Source organism: Lycium barbarum, chromosome 4 (genome assembly GCF_019175385.1).
Source record: "Lycium barbarum isolate Lr01 chromosome 4, ASM1917538v2, whole genome shotgun sequence".
Lineage (NCBI taxonomy): Eukaryota > Viridiplantae > Streptophyta > Magnoliopsida > Solanales > Solanaceae > Lycium > Lycium barbarum.
Genome location: NC_083340.1, coordinates 28,216,924 through 28,233,057, shown reverse-complemented (window position 1 = coordinate 28,233,057; position 16,134 = coordinate 28,216,924). Strand labels below are relative to the sequence as shown.

The 16,134-nt window shown below is 38.3% G+C and overlaps 1 protein-coding gene across 4 annotated transcripts; it reads left to right on the top strand.

The window, feature by feature from the left end:
* Positions 1 to 7,888: 7,888 nt before the first annotated feature.
* LOC132635713 (E3 ubiquitin-protein ligase At1g63170) lies at positions 7,889 to 16,134 on the top strand. 4 transcript variants are annotated; one of them, XR_009580691.1, is made up of 6 exons: positions 7,890 to 8,049; positions 9,693 to 10,511; positions 12,261 to 12,386; positions 12,482 to 12,758; positions 15,456 to 15,815; positions 15,890 to 16,134. XR_009580691.1 is itself a non-coding variant. In XM_060352220.1 (5 exons), the coding sequence occupies exons 2-5, from the start codon at positions 9,853 to 9,855 to the stop codon at positions 14,773 to 14,775; spliced, it is 1,092 nt and encodes a 363-aa protein (XP_060208203.1). In that variant the 5' UTR covers positions 7,889 to 8,049; positions 9,693 to 9,852; the 3' UTR covers positions 14,776 to 15,427. The 4 variants fall into 4 exon arrangements, 3 of the variants coding, with proteins under 3 accessions (XP_060208203.1, XP_060208201.1, XP_060208202.1); XM_060352220.1 differs by lacking the exons at positions 15,456 to 15,815; positions 15,890 to 16,134 and adding an exon at positions 14,746 to 15,427 and having other exon boundaries at positions 7,889 to 8,049; XM_060352218.1 differs by having other exon boundaries at positions 15,456 to 16,134.

Below are 16,134 nucleotides of genomic sequence, written 5' to 3'. Positions count from 1 at the left end.
AATGAGTTTAATTAATTAATTGGATAACATCATTATACCTTCTAATTAGGTGACTTTGACAAGAGGGGGTTGTTCAGATGGTAAGCATCCTCCAACTCCAACTCAAAGATTATGGGTTCGAATCACCAAGGGAGCTTTGGGGGTTGGGGGGCGGGGGGTGTTTAAAAAAAATATGGGGAAATAAAAGGTGACTTTAATTACTCCGAAAGCATTTTTGAGTGTTATGTATCATCTTTTCCATTTTGTATCATCTTTTCCATTTAAAACGTCTTGATTGCTATCCTGCGAAGAAGGAAGAGATGATAGAAGTATATGTAGATGAAGGAAGAGATGATAGAAGTATATGTAGATGAATGTGGATAAAATAACAAAGGTGATCACTTGTGTTTGGGAGTACATTTGGTAGTCTCTTAAATATATTTGAATAATTTTCGTCTTTCAAATTTTTTAAAAGCGAGTACTTTTCATTTCCGTCAAATATTTAACAAACGGTGATGGTTAGATTTACTGTAATGAATATTGTGAAAACAAGAATTTAATATGAATTTTTATTGGGAGGTGCAATTTTACAGTTTTACTAACTTCGATCATTTTTGCCGCTTGATGCAACTTTTTGAGATGAAGTTTCTTCAATCTTTTTTTTTTAATTATTTTTGGTGTTTGGTGCATTTTTTTATGTGGCAATTTATGAGATTTGATTGAATTTTTCTGATATTTCTGGTTAAATTTTCTTCATAATTTAATTAAATTTAATATCAAAATTTATTAAGATGAAAATCAAAAGTTCTTACTTTTTTTTTTTTTTTTTTAATTAGAAGATCAAACTGAAAGCACCAACCAATCCTTTTCTGGAGATATGTGCCACCATCCGTTCCACTAGAAATAAATTATTGTCCATTGGATGTCAAGCTGCAAGAGTAAAGAGACAGATCCAAGAAAAATCAACCGAGTGTGATGTTTACCTATAGAATTATTTTTGATAGTTTCCTTTCATTCCTTGAATTGGTTTATATACAAAAATATCCTAACCTAAAATAGGAGAGTACAAATATACAAAATATTCAAATCCTAAAATAAGAGATTACAAAATATTTACATAATCTATCACACCCCCGCAGTCGAAACGGGAGGTTTACGAACGCTGAGACTGTCACGAAAATCTTCAAAAAGGACCTGAGGAAGACCTTTAGTGAAAATATTTGCAATCTGATATCGGGACGGGACATGAAGGATACGAACCTATCCCCGCACAACCTTCTCACGCACAAAATGAATGTCCATCTCAATATGTTTGGTGCGTTGATGTTGCACCGGATTTCCGGACAGATATATGGCACTCACATTGTCACAATATACCAACGTAGCCTTACGAACCGGACAATGTAGTTCCAATAAAAGATTGCGAATCCAGCAAGACTCAGAGACAACATTAGCCACACCTCTATACTCTGCTTCAGCGCTAGAACGAGAAAGAGTTGGTTGTCGCTTTGACAACCAAGAAATCAAGTTGTCACCCAAAAATACACAATACCCCGACGTAGAACGACGAGTGTCCGGACATCCACCCCAATCTGCGTCGGTGTAGGAGACAAGGTCGGTGACCGATAAGGGGTAGAGATGCAATCCATGGTCAAGAGTGCCCTGAACATACCGCACAATTCGCTTAAGAGCATGCATATGATCGTCCCTCGGATCATGCATATGTAAGCACACCTATTGGACAGCATATGAAATATCGGGTCTCGTGAAAGTGAGATACTGAAGAGCACCTGCGAGACTACGATAATGAGTGGGATCCTCATAAGGAGCACCCGAAGTAGCATTGACCTTCGATTTTGTGTCAGCCGGAGTGAGAGAGGGCTTGCAAGAGGACATACCCGCGCGATCAATGATTTTATCGGCATACTTACGTTGAGAGAGGAACATCCCCCCTTGTGACGGGTCACAGCAATGCCAAGAAAATAATTCAAAGGACCTAAATCCTTCATAGCAAATGCGGAACCAAGCCGATCCATGATGGAACGACGGAGAGTGTCTGAGGATGCAGTGAGTATAATATCATCAACATATAGTAAAATGTATGCCATGTCAGTCCCCGTATGGTAGATGAACAAAGAATTATCAGACCTGCTATTAGAGAAGCCAAAGGAAAACACAAAATCTGCAAATCGTCTATACCAAGCACGTGGAGCCTGCTTAAGCCCATAGAGAGACTTACGCAATAGGCAAACATAATCAGGATGTGTGCGATCCCGAAAACCCATAGGGTGATGCATATACACAGTTTCCTTGAGCTCACCGTGAAGAAAAGCATTCTTCACATCCAGTTGATGTATAGGCCAATGCTTTGACAAAGAAAGACTAAGAATAGTGCGGATAGTCACCGGTTTCACCACCGGACTGAACGTCTCACCACAGTCAATGCCAACCTGCTGCGTTTTGCCATCACCTACAAGTCTCTCAAAATCACCATTAGACTTTTCTTTATGAGTAAAAATCCACATAGAACGAATAACATTAACATTAGGCGGACGGGAGACCAAATCCCACGTCTTATTCGTAACAAGAGCATCAAATTCATCATTCATAGCCATTTTCCAATTCGGGTCACGAAGAGCGGCCAATGGGTTACGAGGTAGAGGAGATTTCGTAACCATGGTATGTAATTTAAACTGACGTTTAGGCTTGACAATACCACGTTGGCTGCGGGTGACCATGGTGGGTCGGGGAGTGGAGATAGGCGGCTGGACAGTGGCATGGGGAAGGGGGCTGGCAGTCGGGCTAGGGGCCTGGTGGGCAGCCTGCACGATAGGCGGTACAGCAAGAGGAGTGACGGAGCATGGAGAAATATCGGGGGGGGGGGACCAGCTGGGGCTACCGCACCGTGGGGCCAGCAGTGGTGACAGGAGGCAGTGGAGGGGGACTGCTCGGCTGGGCAGAGGGCGGGGAGGGGGTAGGTCCCGATTTTTTGAGGTGATAAAAAACATAAGGTGAGATTCCGTCATCCAAAAAATCGTATGTATGGGATTGAGGGGTAGGAAAGTTAGCAAAGGGAAACCGAATCTCATAAAAAATAACATGACAACTAAGGATGATTTTATTTGATGATAAGTCATAGCATTTGTAGCCTCTATGGTTTGATGGGTACCACAAAAATACACAAGGTGTAGACCGGGCCTGCAACTTATGAATCGTAGTTGACGGGAAAAGAGGGTAGCACAAACACCCAAAAACCCGAAGGTGAGAGTACATAGGTTCCTTTTGATATAGAGCATGGAGGGGAGACTTATGGTTCAATAACTTGCTTGGTAAAATATTGAGTAGGTAAGTTGCCATTTGCAATGCATGATGCCAAAAGGAAGGTGGAAGAGACGAGTGGGCAAGAAGAGTCCGCACGACATTATTGATAGACCGAATTTTCCTTTCGACCTTCCCATTTTGTGAGGACGTATGAGGACAAGAAAGACGGAAAGACATCCCATTCGACTCACAAAGACGCCAAAAATCATTATTCTCATATTCTTTCCCATTATCACATTGGACATTTTTTATTTCTCGTTCAAAATGCGTTCGGACATGGGCCCGAAATTCTAAGAACTTAGAAAAGACATCAGATTTCCTAGCTAAGGGAAAAGTCCACAAATATTTCGAGAAATCATCCAAGAAAAGAACATAATATCGATGACCCATGGAACTTAAGACAGGAGAAGTCTATAAATCACTATGAATAATATCAAAAGGCATACAAGTGTTCGAATTAGACGGAACAAAAGGCAACTTAATATGTTTACCAAGCACGCAAGAACGACAAATACTAGAGCAACTAGAATTATTACATTCAATGCTTTTATTGATCCTAAGAGAATTTAAAATTGACGCTCCCGGGTGACCCAAACGATCATGCCAAAGAGAAGAAGACAAAGCAGCAAAGGTTGATGGAGAATTGGCTGTGTTTGGATGGTGGTGGTGATGGGATATAGATCGCCCCGGCTCTCACATCTCATTATTGGCATCCCCGTCTGAAAATACTTCACAGAAAACCCATATGGATCAAAATTAACAGTCACAGAGTTATCAGTAGTGAACTTTCTAACAGAGATTAAATTTTTAATGAGTTTTGGGGCGTAGAGGACATTATTCAACGATAAAAGAGGGTTTGGGGGAGGCAAATGAGTATGACCATAACCGTGAATTGGAATTGAATGACCATTACCAACAATAATACCATGATGATGATTACTCAAATTAGAATAAGACGAGAGATTACCATCCGTGGATGTCATGTGAGATGTGGCACCAGTGTCCATGTACCACTTCTGATCCGGAGGATTCATAGTCATTGTATGCATTGATGATTCGATGTCCGTTGGAGCATAAGACGGGGCATACATCTGCTGATACGGGGCAGCAGCAAACGCCTGCTGCAGAGGCTGGGGAGCAGGGCCTAGAATACCCGGCTGTTTGGCCGAGGGGCCTTGCGAAGATGTCGGCCAAGTTGATAGATACGGGCAAGGAGGCACGGCCCATTGTGGCATCCATCCCCATCCATAATTTGGAAGCTGCCACGGGTGAGGAGAAGGGTGATACGGCCAGCTGCCTGGCGATGGCTGGAAATTTCCGCCGCTGTGACCGCGGCTGCCTTTGCCGCCACCGTTTCCACGGCCAGCGTCGTTCCAAGGCCAGAATTGTAGCCTTTGTTGTTGTTATTTTTGCCCTTGTTATTCACAGCATGACCAAACGAGTGAGTATTATCAAAAAAAGAAGTAGAACCCTCACCACCTGTGGCAGCTACCATCGCCAAAGGAGTAGTGTGGGCCGCCTGCATCGCCTGTTCTCGTTCCTCCAGAACGAGTGATGAGCGCGCCTCGGTGAATGGAGGCAATGGTTTGCTGTGACGAATCTGCATTCCTACACCCTTGAATGCTTCGGTGAGACCCGAAACAAGCTGAAGAACAAGGCGGGAATTGGAAACCGGAGCCCCCACATTTTTTAATTGAACGGAGATGCTCTTGAGCCTTTGACAATACGCAGAAGCGTTTGGGAAGTCTTGCATCCTAGTTGTGGAAAACTCTTGTTCGAGCATGACGGCACGGGAGTTCTGATGGTCCTGGAAGATGTCACGCAAGCGAACCCAGGCTTCCATGGCCGTTGCTTCAGGTTCAAGAATAGTAGTGAGGAGGTCATTCGAAATCGTGGAATAAATCCACTGGAGCACAGTCGCATCAAGAGTCGACCAAAGCTCCTTTTCGTCATCGGAAGGAGGGGCTGCCTTCTTCCCTTTCTCTGGTACGATGATATGGTGTATGACCTTATAGGATTTGGCGTGGATTTTAAACAATTCCGCCCATGTATCGTATTGTGCATTCTCCATTTCAAGAACCACAGGAATGTGATTATGGATGTTGGAGACGACGAAAACGGGGTGGAAAGATGATTTTGAGTCAGACATGGTGGCGGAAAGAGGGGGCAGACGCGACGGAGCTAGGGCAGCGGAGAGGAGAGAGGAGAGGGAAAAAGAAAGAAAACCCTAGACTGCTGATACCATGAAAAAATTATTTTCCGTAGTTTCCTTTCATTCCTTGAATTGGTTTATATACAAAAATATCCTAACCTAAAATAGGAGAGTACAAATATACAAAATATTCTAATCCTAAAATAAGAGATTACAAAATATTACAAAATATTTACATAATCTATCATTTAATTTGTCTTAATTGGTTGAATTTTCCCTCAATTGTAGATTCTTTTTTATTTTCAAATAATTTGTATCATATTTAATGATAATGACATCATGATATTTAATATTAAAGTAAATATATATAACATTTATTCCAATTTAACTACCTTACTATTCTTGTAAGAGTTAATAGTGAGATATAGTTTTGTTTGGGGAAGCAAATTACAAGCTAGCACTGATTTTTATATATATATTGCCCTTACTAAACTTATATACAATAATTGTTCCAGAGTTTACATCGACTACGTACACGTCAACCTTGAATAAAAGAGAAAATACAATTTTGACAGTAATAATCACACATTTGTGTAATTTTACAGAGTTATGAAAAAAGAAGCATAATGCAAAATTATAATTAAGAATTATAAGGGAGATGAATAAGGTGTTCATAAGAAATATTAGAACTTAGAAGTCTCCTAGACTCGGGGCTAAAAATCTAAAAACGAAAGATGAAGTATGCAAGTCTCATGAATACTTTTCTAGTTTTTATATTTATGTGCACTAAATGCGCACGATATGCTGAATTGTGATTTGTTAATAAACTCATGCATATGCGTTAAATGTTGAATGAATACTTTGAGTTGAACAATTTAATTGGGTGACGTGAATGTTTAAGACAAGGTGTTAGTGCTGTCATTGACGTTATTCACTTGCCGGTTTGAGATGGGATATTTTCATCGAAACACCTAACTCATGAAGAAGAAAAAATTGACTGGAATCTGGAGAAAAGTTGGCAAGGATTTGCTAAAAGAAATGACTTGAAAATAGAGAAAAAATGTGGTAGGCAGGAATATTAGAAAAGATTGATTGGGCATCAAAATTTTGAACGAAAATTGCATTTTTTTTCCCCCCTAAAGTATACACTCAAGTTTGAGTAGTTGACATGCAACCTGCCATGTCATCAAGTCATATTTAATAGACAAATTAAAACAAAAGGTGTTCAAAATGTCGGATTCTCAATTAAATTATCTAAATGAACAAATAAAAAGAATAGGAGAAGAGAAAGAAGAAGATCAACCACAAAAGAAGAAGAGGAAGACTAAATAGAAGAAAAATATGACTGGAATTTGTTGCGAAAATGATGAGTTTCGTAACATGTTTAATAGGCTGAACTTTTAGTTAAGATGTTTAAACAATTTTTTTTGACAAGTTTAGAAGTGGTATATAAATTCTGCCAAAAAAAAAAAAAAAAATCAAGTTAACCACAACTTTGGCTCCGACATAACACTACTTTCCTCCTTAATCTCCCTCATCTAACTTTTCTTTTTCTATTATCGTATATTGCTTCCTCGGTAAAAATGGAATCTTAAAATAGTCATCCTAATTTTTACTATGAGCTTTTGAAAAACAAAATTAATAATGAAAAGGTTCAAAAATATTTCTTAATTATGGGAAATAGAATAAGTTTGTCCACCGTTTAAATTTGATCCAAATATGCTCTTACCGTTAATAAACTAACTCAAATTTACTCCTCAACTATGAAAAATAAAATAAATTTTCCGGTTATAGAAATTTGATCCCAATTCCCTAATGTATCCTTACTATTCCACTAACAATAAATGCATATTTAAAACTAAGTTCAGGGTTATTATCTCAGATTTGACCAAAATACAACATTATTGTTGAACAAATGAAAGGGATAGACTACATGGTAAAGAATATATTCTACGTGACACATTTTACTTTTTAGTCTATCACAAAAAGAACGTTACCTTTTTATAGTTGAAAACAACTTAATTTCAAAATTTCTTTTTTACCCTTAATGAAATAATTTATAGCTGTATAAATTTCAAAAGTCTTACTTTATTTTTTAAAATTTGTGTCAAGTTAAATAGTCCCACATAAATTACGAGGGAGGAAGTATTTTTCAAGGTGGAGTTGAAATTACTTTTCTTAAACTTAGTGGGAGGTCCAAAGAGCACCAAATAAGAATAATGTATGGTCTAAGCCTAACTAATTGATCACCTAAAAAAAGGAAGGAAAAAGAAAGGGTATCAAGAAAAGCCAAGGACAAAAAGATGAGAAAATACGGTGTGAAAATTCTTTGATGACACGGTAAAGCAAACAAAATACACAAACAAACAAAAGAAAAAAAGGGCCAGAAAGAGTTAACACCATATATATTATTAATATTAAATATTATTATTATAACACTAGATAATATACACGGCAAAAATATACCCAAATTCCAAAGAAAGAAAACGCGTGACTTTAGAAAACGAAAGCTTAATAATAAGTGAGTGGAAAATCCAAAGATATTTCTTTGTTTCCTTTCGATTCACAGAAATTTCATCTTTATTCTCCAGCTACAGGTCAGTACTCAATTAAATTATTGAAATGGATCGTGTAGAATTTGAATTATAGGTAAACCCAGATAAGAAAAGTAAGTTAATAATATAACCCTTGAAGATTTGGTACATTTGTGTTGTTCTTGGTACTTTCTTTATACATCATTGTTATTTGTTTAGCTTTAATCTGTTGATTTTTCTTCACTTGGTTATAATCCTATTTTGTTTATTGTATTTTTTTTGGAGTGATTAATTATCCATTCAGGTCAACGTGTGGGTTGGGGATTTGGGGGATTTTTGGTTGGTGACCTAGAACAAGAACAAGATTTACTTTGTGAATTGGGGTTCTTGTTAGTGGGATTATGGATGTGAATTTTGCTGCATAATCCTAGTTTGGTTGTTCATTAGTGGGTTCTTACTGGATTTGCTTTTTCGGGTTACTTATTGGAGTAGCTATGTTGTTGTGGCCTAGTGGTCGATGAAGTGAGTTGAGCACCATGAGGTCTCAGGTTCAACTCCCAGCATAAATAAAACACTAGGTGATTTCTTCCTATCTGGCCTAGCCTTGTTCTAGACTTGGTGGACATAGTTAACTGGTACCTGGTACCTGTTGCTGGTGGGAGGTGGTAGGTATCCTGTGGAATTAGTTGAGATGCGCAAGCTGGCCTGGATACCACGGCTATTGAAAAAAAAAAAAGCTATGTTGCTGGTGTTTGCATTGCTAAGTGCAGTTCTGCGGGTTTTTTTTATAGGTAAGTGCAGTTCTGCGGTTGAAGAGTGGGAACAAGCTTTAGTGTGTCAGTTTGGGTTCTTCTTAGTGAAATTATGCTATACTGTGTTGGGTTCTGTGTTGTGGTTGCAAATGTTTATATCGTTAGTATCATATTGGCTTTTGATAAATTAGATTGCTTGTATAATTTAAGGATTGTTATAGAATTTCTTGAGATAGCACTAAGTATCAGGAGCTTGTTTTTTAAACCGTGGTGTCCGGGTCAGCTTGCGTGCACCTCGACTAATTCCACGTAAGACCTGCTACCTCCCACTAGAAACAGGTACTCGGTGACTCGACTAAGCATCAGGAGTTTTATGAGCTAGTTCTATACTTGCCTGGTTGGATGGCTAGTAGATTTATGGCAATGCTTAGTGAACGGATCATCATGTAGTCCCGGATAGAAGCGGAGTAGTTGAATTGTTGAGTTTTGAGTTTTTAAAGGTCATGACAATGATATTGAACATTCAGTAAATAATTTTGTATGAGGGTTATCTTAGTTTAGTTTCTGGGGAAGTTGTGGATAACAGAAAACCAATCTATGCATTGTCTTATTGAATTATGTTAGTATTTTTGCCATTTTGTTTTCGGTTCTCGTCGTACTATACAAATCACAGTTTTCCTTAGACCAAGGTTGATGATTATGATTGTTCCTGCTTCCTGTCTGCTTATGCATTGTCTTGTTGAATTATGTTAGTATTTTTGCCATTTTGTTTTCGGTTCTCGTCGTACTATACAAATCACAGTTTTCCTTAGACCAAGGTTGATGATTATGATTGTTCTTGCTTCCTGTCTGCTTTTTCCTTCTTTTCTTTTGACCTGGGGGGATGAAGTCTCATGCTCTTCAAGTTGAGACAAGAGGATACTTACCATTCTGCTTTTGTTGCACTTTGAACAGAAAAACGGCTTAGATTAATCATATGAAGCTGCTGCAGTCCCTGAATTAACTGGGTGATTGTGAAGAAGAGTCTCTTTCATTCTGGCGAACTCATACTTGCACTGCTTAAGACTTTTGCATCCCATGTTTTCTATACTTATCTCTCAGTCAGTGGACTTAGATGGCCATTTCCTCAATAGGGCTACACAGGAAAAGCCAAACTAGCCAGTTTCAATTATTAATGGAGCAAGCAGATAGCCGTAGCAACAATGAGCATGTTATTGACATAACGAGTAGCAGTGATCCATCCTCATCAAGCAACCCCCATGATAGACCAGTCAATAATGTGCTGCATGAACAAGCTGAACATCCGCCATCAACAAGCACAGCAGTTCCCGTCTCCCAACATGCATTTTCTTCTGCTAATAGATCAAACTTGAGGAACTCATCATTTGTTCGAAGAGGAAATGGGCGCCGCCATCGGAGTCCTCTTAATTCCATGCTATGGATATCCATCGAACTAGTCTTGACATTAAGCCAAATAATTGCAGCAATTGCAGTGTTGGCCATATCGAGGGATGAGCACCCACGTGCTCCTCTATCCCAATGGATCATTGGTTATGCATCTGGTTGTGTAGCAATCCTCCCTCTTCTCTATTGGCGTTTTCGTCACAGAAATCAGAATTCAGATCAGGATTCATCTCAGCAGCAACAGATTTCTTCTCAGACTGAAGTCTCGGTCAGACCTTCCTCAAGTACAAGGAGTTCAGAAGGCGAAGGTCGACAGACAACTGGTACAGCTTCTACAGGTGGTCAAAGTAGTGGACTACGGAGCAGAAGGTGCGTAATATTGTTGTTTACGTGGTACTTGTCCTTATTAAAACACTCACCGAAATCTTCCAAATTTCAATGTCAGAAATTTCATTCCTGGCATGATTTGGTTTAACCCTGTGCTTTATGTGCTATTGCAAGACTGGACATGTGCACTCATACAATCCCTTCATTTTATATGCTGCTCTGATTTGAGTAGGCATAATTTGCAAGATGGGCCGAAAGGCATTGTTTTACCAAGTGAACTAGGGAAATCTACCCACAGCACGAATTTTAAAGTATTAGATATTTGAGAAGCAATATGTTTAGTTTCAAATTGAGTAGCATTGTCAGGTATATAACATCGTGAGACAATGATGCAGTTTGTCATATTGGGAAATTGTGCGACTTATTCTGTCCTGTGGGAAGTGCGTTCCTTATGGGTTCTGTTTTGTGGAATTTACTTAGTTGAAGTGATCCAGGGGTCCAATATTGAGTGGGTGTCAGAGATATCCAATTTTTGTGCTTTGTGCCTCATGTCTTTTGGTGCATCAAGCATCTTTTGTGAAAAAACTATTTATGCGTGAAAAAAGTAAATAGTTTGTGACCATTGATTCAGCTTTGGCGTCACTTGATGAGCATTATTCAATTTTCATGACAACAAGCTGAGCCAAAACATTTGTTTTTCCTTGGTTTAATTCATTTGCTAATTAGGTTAAGTTTTGGCGTCTGACTTTGTGTAATGCCAATTATTTCACTTCGATTCCACTTTAATTTAAGAAACTAGAAATTAATTTGTCATACAAATAATCCATACATGAAATAATAATAATATGCTGCATTAAATGACTAAATGTATTGTGTGAGATGGATTACTTAGCAAGTAGTCATATTGATAATACATCAGATTTTCAGGCCTCATACGAATAATCCATACATGAAATAATAATATGCTGCATTAAATGACTAAATGTATTGTGTGAGATGGATTACTTAGCAAGTAGCCAAATTAATAATGTCAGAATTTTCAGGCCTACAAAGAGAAATTTGGGGAACTATATAATAAAGAAAAAAACAAAACAAAAATTATCTTATAGTGAAATCTGAACCAGAAGCTGAAAAAGCTGAACCACAAAAATCTGGAATTGAACCAAGCCTATTTTAGTTCGATGATTGGTTTGCCATTTAAGAGTTGTAAGAAAATTATGACCGTGCTAAGATAAATATAGAAGTTTCGTTATTTTCAAGTGTAAAACGCCATGGTTGTTTATACTCAAATGGTTATCTCTCTGTGACAACTCGTCGAAGAATTGATATTTCAGTACGGCTTTAGCTTTGTCAAGTTCATCTACTATTCATTTTACTTACTGTTAATTATGATTTCTAGAATTTACTACATGATAAAATTTTGGAACTTGATTTTTAAGCTCCTTAACAAAATGAGACTATAACTTAATGTCTAATAGATGTTTCGCTGAATATCTGTCTATAAGATCATCTCCTATGTGCCAAGTTTTAATTGGTATTTCTAGAACCAAGGACATGACCTTATTTTGTATATCAATAATGTTTAGTTTTGGGCCTTGATTTCGGTCTTCAATTAATTGGGACCAATACTTAAAATTCTAAGAGATGTTCGGATGACAATATCTGCATCACAGCGCTCTTCCTTTTCCATTATTTTGCATTCATCTGGTATTGGAACTGGTATTGATATAAATGTAATGGAGCGCTGAGTAGTGGAACTGAGGACTAAAGGAGTTTATTTCCCTATTGCAGGCTAAAGGCACTTGTTGAGTACTTCAAAATGGCACTAGATTGTTTTTTTGCAGTGTGGTTTGTGGTTGGCAATGTCTGGATATTTGGCGGACACTCTTCTTCCTCTGAGGCTCCTAACTTGTACAGGTGATGTTTCACTAGTGTTTTCATTTTGGGGTATTTCTGTACTTCCTGTCTTCTCTACCAGCATCCTATTTGCTCATGTTTCTATTTATCCACAGGTTGTGTATAGTATTTCTAACCTTTAGCTGTATCGGGTATGCCATGCCATTTATCCTATGTGCAACAATCTGTTGCTGCCTCCCCTGCATTATTTCAGTCATGGGCTTCAGAGAAGATCTGACTCAAAACAAAGGCGCCACACCAGAATCAATTAATGCTCTTCCGATCTATAAATTTAAGATAAAGAAAAACAAAAGTGGCAACAAAGAGGCTGCTGAAGGTGGGGTTGTGGCTGCAGGAACAGAAAAGGAGCGTGTGATTTCAGGAGAAGATGCGGTAAATTTATTTCCTTTCTGACAGATTTCTCTGGTTTATTTTCTGTCCATCTTATTGGCAAAATCTCTTTTCGTTTTAAATAAGAATTTTAGTGGCAAATTCTCTTTTGAAGAGAAGAAACTTTGCCTGCTTGAACCTCCACCATCCTCCACTAGAAACGAGACACAAGAAAGAAAAAAGACAGTTTATTTAATCTTTCTCTCTCTCTCTCTCTCTCCCTCGTCGCTGCTATTCCTAAGCGATATCCTGTGGTGTACATACCTGCTTGCTCTGGCTGGCAGTAGAAACAGATTATTTCAAGTTGATTTTAATTTGGTCTCGCCACATGGGTTTTATCCAGGGCTACAATTTCAGAACTTCTTTTTCTGCGTTTGAATGACAATTGCATCTGAATGGAATCTGAACCCTGTTATGCTTCTTTTCATCGGTTCCATTGAGCCACTAAGACGCTAGCACTGGAAAATTATGATGTATATTCAGTAGTTAATTCCTTTTTCTTCTTCTCCATCCCTCTGGTATTCCAATTTAGATGAGTACGATGAAGAAGAAGCTATATAGGTTACTTTCCTCTTTATAGACAGAATCCTCCTCTAGATTCATTCTTTCCCGCATATTTTGGTAAGATGGCTGCTGTTGTTTCTTGTTAGCCAAATGTTGAGAAGCAAAAAAAGGTGAAGGGTTGTAATATCCATTGTACTTGGATTTAGAACAAAGGGTACAAATCATTAAATTAGATAAGTGAGTTTAATTGACATCTAACAGAAATGTTCTCAATCTCTCCAAATGCATGGTTGCCTTCAAAGGCCTTTTATCATACAACTCAGCTCTTGAACTGCAGCAAACATACATTTTTGGGTTCTTCCTCAAACAGATGCAAGACAACTAAAACACACACAAAAAAAAGCTGTGTACGCTCAGATTGTTTATCTGGTTGCTTGGTTTTGTTTATGAAGGAGAACCAATCTTTTGGGAAAAAAATCCGCTTAGGGTGGGCGATGTTTCGTCCCTGCGTTTTCTACCAAAGTGAGTGGCACAAATTGACTTTTAGCATAATTGCAATTTACAAACTTAAAATTCCACTTAAGCTTTGATTGGGAGATTATAATGTTCTCCCAAAAGGAAACTGCCACTTTGTCATGTCCATGGTTTTTTAGATGTTTTGCTGATGAATTTGTGTTAAAGAATTTTGTGCTATGATTTCTCTCAATCCGATTGGTGTCTTTCGCGAGCTCCTAAGTAGAAATATGAACTTGAGTACTTGACCAGTTTCTTCTACCTTGGGTGAATAGCTTTTATATATTTGTATGCTGTAGCATTTGAATGACAAACTCCTCCCTTAGCTTTTCAGGCGGGGGAAAAGTGCTATTTTTCCTTGTTAGTGGCTTTGATAGTAGAAATGGCTGATGAACTGCACTTGTCACTTACAACTGTGTACTTGCGACCTCCCTTCCCGCCACCTCCTCAGAGGCCCTCTGTCCTTCCAATTTTCTAGCAGCTTTAGTTCGAAGAAATAAATATTTCAAAGCAAAACTTGCTGGAGGATCTCACGGAGGGTAAAACATGTCTGGTATGATGATTGATGACCATACAATGATACATGAAATGAAAAAAGTATTGTCTTAAATGGACTTGGGTGAATATGGAAACCGTTCGCAGATGGGTGGAGAATATGAGGGAGACCTTTATCTCCTAAAGCTACTCATTAGGAAATACTGGCCAAATTCGTTGGACAATATAGGATTTTTATTTTCCGAATGCAAGAGAAATCATACAAAAACGAGAAAGGGGTGGGAGATACTTTATATCCGAGAGACTCACTAAAATCTGAGTGCTCAAGCATCCAATCAATTGAAATGAGGGTCAACAAAAAAAGAGTAGGGACCTATGTAGATTATAAACTGTATTGTCACTCGCTGTTGTCGGGATAAATTTGAACCGTTCTCCTGTTCCCTTCATGATGTTTTGAGTTATAAATAATTGACTGCAGAAAAGAGTTGGGTGGCAGCGTAATTGCTGAATCAAGGGAGAAGAAAGATGTGAAGAGAATACTAGGTGGAGACTTGTACTAAGCTATGTGTCGAGGGTTGCAGAGATTAGAGTAGGAGTTGAGAGTTGGGTGAAACAATCACATATTAACCTGAGATATGCTACATCCAAAATTTGCCTGAACTGCGGGGACACATGGCCTTTTTCAAGAGAACATGGTGATATTCCAGTTATATCCATAGTGCAGTTTACTATTAAGAGTAGAGAGACAGCATGCTATTCATATGCCTAAGAATGTTTTGGATTTCTGAGGTGACATGCTCTGCTAATATGCAGAGACCAACGGCCTTCTCCAAAACAGAACTTTTAGTACAATCTTGTTGTCACAATGCCTTTGATTATGTTTTTTTTTTTTTTTTCATTTTCTATTGTTTGACTTTATACTATTTTTTCTTTTCTTTTGGACGTTGTTTGATGTCATACCAACGCCACTGTTTTGGAAAATTAGAGAAAATGTATAGTTTCTACACCTGAGGTGTAATGTATGATCACAATGGTAGAGATCACAAAGATACTTGCCATTGCTGCTGGAAAAGCACTTGTTTAATAGTGCACAGCCCAAAAAAAAAAATGGAGTAATCAAAAGGCATGTAACCTTCTGAATTACTTCCACCAATTCATCTTAATAATCCTTTGACTTTGTTTTAACAGGCATGTTGCATTTGCTTGGCAAAGTATGTGAACAATGATGAGCTGAGGGAGTTACCATGTTCTCATTTCTTACACAAGGACTGTGTGGATAAGTGGCTGAAAATCAACAACACATGTCCCCTTTGCAAAGCTGAGGTCGGTGAGACCCTTTTGAGCTCTCTTACTGAAGCAACTGCAAATTTGCGTCAGAGTTCTGCGTTTTAAGTTGCCACCCTGTCCACATGCTAGTATAGAGAGAGATGTTTTTTAAGGAATAGTAGTTGCCTTCATATATATTTCATTTTCTTCCATCACTTTTCTTTTGGGCTAAAAGCTGTTAGCTTGCTAGATATATACAACTTCTGTTGCAAAACATGTGAGGTGATAAGAATGCTCAGTTAGTAGAAAACGAGCTATCTGTGGCTTTTTACAACTTCTGTTGCAAAACATGTGAGGTGATAAGAATGCTCAGTTAGTAGAAAACGAGCTATCTGTGGCTTTTTATCCACGGTGGCATTGATGTGAAAATTTGATGTGCAATTCCAATAATTAAACACATCATGTTATTAGCATTTAAACCTGTAGTCGATGTCAAATGATTTGCCGGTTGCCAACAGCCGTGTAGGCTTCTACTTTTCCTGTAATTAAGGGATGAAGTGAAAATGCAATTGCAACAGAGGGCATCGCCCTTCATCGATCA